The 4,599-nt window shown below is 46.1% G+C and overlaps 1 protein-coding gene across 1 annotated transcript; it reads right to left on the minus strand.

The window, feature by feature from the left end:
- Positions 1–804: 804 nt before the first annotated feature.
- Positions 805–4,539, minus strand: LOC112112239 (zinc finger protein 850-like). The gene is made up of 3 exons (XM_026661716.1): positions 4,304–4,539; positions 4,020–4,133; positions 805–3,651 (listed from the first exon to the last, which is right to left on the minus strand). Exons 1-3 carry the CDS (start codon positions 4,440–4,442, stop codon positions 1,316–1,318), a joined length of 2,589 nt encoding a protein of 862 aa, XP_026517501.1. The 5' UTR covers positions 4,443–4,539; the 3' UTR covers positions 805–1,315.
- Positions 4,540–4,599: the final 60 nt, after the last annotated feature.

A 4,599-nucleotide genomic window follows, 5' to 3' on the forward strand; every position in this document is an offset into this window, starting at 1 on the left:
AGATGCACTCGTTGGCATCCCATTATTAACCATATGCCTTTGAAAGTGAGCTGTATCTTTAGCCAATAGTGCTATAGCCAGTTAGTGCATGGTAGAAAGCTGTTGTGAGGGTGGGGCAAGGCTGACTTACTCCTGTTCACCTGTTACCTTGAAAACTACTCTCGCTAAGAGCTTGCCTACACGTGGAATTTAACTGGCATAAAATATACCAGTGTAATTATGCCTCTGTAACTCTCCAGGTTGACACACTTATTCACAGGAAGTTATGCCATTATAACCGTACTTGCAAAATTATACCAGTAAAACTTCTGGAGTAGATAAACCCTGAGACATGTTTAAAAAAAAAAAAAAATACAGTTGCCTCAGTATCAAATACAGAGGTAAAATAACCTCTCTACTCCTACTCGAGATTCCCATTTATCCATCTCAGGATTGGAGATAGCATTGCACCGGGAGCTCATATTCAGCTGATTATCCACCACACCCCAAATTTTTTTTTCAGAGTCCCACGTTCCCAGGATAGAATCCCCCATCCTTTAAGTATAGCCTACATTCTTCATTCATACATGTATATATTTACGTTTAGCCACATGAAAATGCAGACTGTTTTCTTTTGCCCAGCTTGCAAAGTGATCCAGTTCACTGGGAATCCGTGACCTGTCCTCTTCATTATTTACCACTCCCCCAATTTATGTGTCATCTGCAAATTTTATCAGTGATCATTTTCTGTTTTTTTCCAGGTCATTGATAAAAATGTTACAAAGCAAAGGATCAAGAACCGATCTCTGCAGGACCCCACTAGAAACACACCTGCTCAATGAGGATTCCCTGTTTACAGTTACAGATTGAGACATCTCAGTTCGCCAGGTTTTAATCCGTTTGTAGAGTGCCATGTTAAATACCTGTGTCTTCGCAATGTGCGGAGGATGCCATTTTGTTCTGTAGTGTGTTCAGGGGCCGGATGGAATCGTCCCACTGGCACAGCCAGTCAGGAAGTCATATTCAGGGCTCACATGGGAATGCAATCCATGCATTGCATCCATAGATGGCATGCCGCTGCTCAACTTGCAAAATTCAACTCCACTCCCTTGAAATTCCCACTAACCATCCCCAAAACCCATTGACAGATCAGTTCCTCTCTTCATCAGCTTTGTCCCCCTCCCACATCTCACTCCCATGATCATAAATAAGGTGATACTACCAACCCATCCTCCTTAAACCTTGTATTTTAGAATAAGTATGAGTGGAGAAGTGTCTCACCAGAATCAAAAAAGTACCAGCCCATTATTTTCTATCATTACAATTGTAGATCTATTTAACCTGAAGTTACATTTGCTGTATGGGGTTTCTTTTTCAAGTGGACATTTGCCAAGTGTTTAAGAAGATTTGATCGGTCATTGAAGCTTTTCCCACATTCAGTACATTTGTGAGGTCTATCTCCCCGATGCACAGACTGATGCGTGGTAAGGTGGGACTTCTGAAGAAAGATTTTCCCACATTCAGTACATTTGTGAGGCCTCTCTCCCTGGTGTATTAACTGATGCTGGGAAAGGGCGAACTTCTGACGAAAGCTTTTATCACACTGCGCACATTTATAGGGCCGCTCTCCGGTGTGGATCCTCATGTGTTTAGTCAGGGTTGATTTCCGCCCAAAGCCTTGCCCGCATTCGGTGCATTTGTAAGGTTTATCCCCTGTGTGGGTTCTACAGTGACTGGTAAAGTGTCCTCGCAGCCTGAAGCTTTTGTCGCAGTCGGGACACTGATAGGGTCTCTCTTCCCTGTGGATTCTCTGATGCATAGTAAGGTATGAGTACTCGCTGAAGTTTTTCCCACAGTCAGTGCAGCTATAGTTTTTCTCCTCTTTGTGGGTCCTTTCATGTCTGCTGAGTATTGACCTGTACACAAAGCTCTTTCCACAGTCCGCACATACATAGGGTCTCTCTCCTGTATGGTTTTTCTGATGCCTTCGAAGGTGAGCATGCTGGTGGTAGCTTTTCCCACATTCAGCACAGCTGTAACGTTTCTCTTCCAGGTGGGTTTTCTGATGCACAGAAAGAGCTGAGTTGCTACTGAAGCTTTTCTCATTGTCACCATTTGTGCTTGTTTGTGCTCCGGTGTTGGTGCCCTGGTGGGCGATGGTGCTTTTCAATTTCTTGGAATCTCTCTCGCGTTGATTAGATATACTGCCTCTTTTGCCTGCAGGGCGTCTCTGCTGCCTTCGTGCCATGCCCTGACTTCCACAGCCTCCTCCCTGCTCAGGACCCCGGGGTCTCCCCGATGATGTCCTCTGTGGTTCTGCTCCTGCAAGCCCTTCCCGCTGGAGATTCTTAGCTTCATCTTCACTCATGATCCCATCATTAAATCCTCTAGGTTCCTCTTCTTTGTGGATTCTCTGATGTTGAACAAGTCTCTCTCTTAGGACAAATTGCTGGCCACAGTATGGACACTTATAGGGTCTCTCCACCCTGTGGACTATGTAACGATGATATATAAGGATTGTCTTCGCTCTGAATCTTTTCCCACACTCAGTACATTTATAAGGTTGTTCCATTCTGTGACTCATGGTGTGATCTTTGAGCACTGAACTCCGACTGAAGCTTTTCCCGCATTCTTTACATTTATAAGGTCTCTCTCCTTTGTGAGTTCTCAGATGTATCTGAAGGTATTTTTCTTGAGTGAAGCTTTTCCTACACTCACTACACTTGTAAGCACTCTTTTCTGCACCAGTCTGATGATGCTTAATCAGGAGAGAGCAGTCATTGAAAATTTCCCCAAGTTCAGTGTCTGTATTTGGTCTCTTCCCCATGCAGTCTGTATGCTGTGTGCTGGTGTCTTTGGATTTCCTTAAGCCTGTTTTGCTGCAAGTGGATTTACTTTGTCTCGAGTCTGGAGGGTCTCCGTGCTGCTGTCTCACCTTGCCCCTACTCTCACTGGCATCTCCCCACTCAGGGCACTGGGGTTTCCCCGACAACATCATGTCTGGCTTTGCTCTCGCAGACCCTTTCTTCTGGGGATTCTTGTCCCTGTTCTCACTCACAATCCCATCGTTAAACCCTCTAGATCCCTCTTCGTTGTGGATTCTCTGATGCTGAATAAATCTCTCTCTCAGAATAAAGAGCTGGCCGCAGTCTGGACACTTATGGGGTCTCTCTGACTTGTGGACTGTGTAACGGTGAAGAACAAGGCTTGTCTTGTGTCTGAAGCTTTTCTTGCATTTGTTACATTTATAGGGTCTCTCCCTTCTGTGAATTTTCAGATGTATCTGAAGGTATTCTTGTCGAGTGAAGCTTTTGCCACACTCACTACACCTGACGGCACTCTTTTCTGCACTAGTTTGCCGATAATGTTGAATAAGAAGAGAGCTGTTACTGACTCTTTCCCCCAGTTCATTGATGGTATTTGGTGTCAACCCAATATGGGTTACCGGGTGGGCGCTGGTGTCTGTGGATTTCCTCAAGCCTCTTTTGCTGTGAGTAGATTTACTCCTGCCTGGAGAGTCTCCTCTCTGCCGCCCCATTCTGTCCTGACTCTTGCTGACATCTGCCCCATCAGGGCCCTGCGGTTTTCCTGAGAACATCCTGTGCATCTTCACTCCCACAGCCCCTTCCTGCTGGGGACTCTCCTTCTTGTTTTCACTTGCTGTCCCGGTACCTGTTGGGAGAGAGAATCCAGATGGGATTCACTGCATGTGCTGAGGACAGAGGGGGCAGTAAAGGGATTTATCATTGATAACAGAACCTGATAGGCAGGAAGTATATTCCACCAAGTGGCAGAGGAGGGGCGAGTTCTGCCTCAAAGTCTCATCTGAGCCCTAAGAAAAAGCCTGAGGGAGGAAAAGGCTTCTGCCAGGGATCAGGCAGGACGATTGGGAGCCAGGAGTGACACCTGCCATGAGGACAGGACATAATAGTGAGTCAGATGAGATGGGACAGAACAGGGAGAGGACTCAGTGGGTTTGCTGGGATCCCAGCTTTTCCAAGCCCCAGATAGTTTCTCAATTGGTGTCACTCATTCCTCACCTGTCTTAGTGCCTCTTGGGATTTCCCTTTCCGCAGAGCCCTGGAGATCTGGGAGCCACATCTCTTCCCCTTGCTTCATCTGGGATAGCACATCTGGTTTAGCAATCGGAAATCCTGCTCATTGGAAAGAGGTACATGCATCACAACATGTTAAGTATTCGTCAATCACTTAACTACAAAGAACATTCCAAGGTTTTCTTTGCTGAAGGGGAAAGACATAATTCATACAGTTTATAAAAGATTTAGGCCATGTCTACACTACGGGGACTATAGCAACTGCTCACCCAACGAGAGGAGAGTCTCATAATTCTCCTGCATGACATCTCTGTAGAGTTCCTTCTGCTTTTCATCTAAAAGAGCCCATTCATCTTCAGAGAAGTACACGGCCACCTCCTCAAACGTCACTGGCATCTGAAATGACATGGGTCCCCCACTCAGCACCTGTCTGGTCTGGCCACAATCCCACCAATCAGGCACAAGCTAAGCAGCAAAGGGCAGAGCCATCACCATCAACGCAGCATTGGAGGAGGGGAAGGAATCCCATTTCCCACTATCCCAACCTCCTCCACACAGCAAGAGA

Source organism: Terrapene carolina, unplaced genomic scaffold (genome assembly GCF_002925995.2).
Source record: "Terrapene carolina triunguis isolate 2854851 unplaced genomic scaffold, T_m_triunguis-2.0 Scaffold15639, whole genome shotgun sequence".
Lineage (NCBI taxonomy): Eukaryota > Metazoa > Chordata > Testudines > Emydidae > Terrapene > Terrapene triunguis.

What these genes read in the sequence shown, in the direction of transcription:
- LOC112112239 (XM_026661716.1), bottom strand. Translation starts at nt 4,442, where the DNA reads ATGTCATTTCAGATGCCAGTGACGTTTGAGGAGGTGGCCGTGTACTTC. An exon ending in TGAGACTCTCCTCTCGTTGG is followed by an intron (nt 4,134 to 4,303) that starts GTGAGCAGTTGC and finishes TCCAATGAGCAG; the next exon opens with GATTTCCGATTGCTAAACCA. An exon ending in CCCAAGAGGCACTAAGACAG is followed by an intron (nt 3,652 to 4,019) that starts GTGAGGAATGAG and finishes CTCTCCCAACAG; the next exon opens with GTACCGGGACAGCAAGTGAA.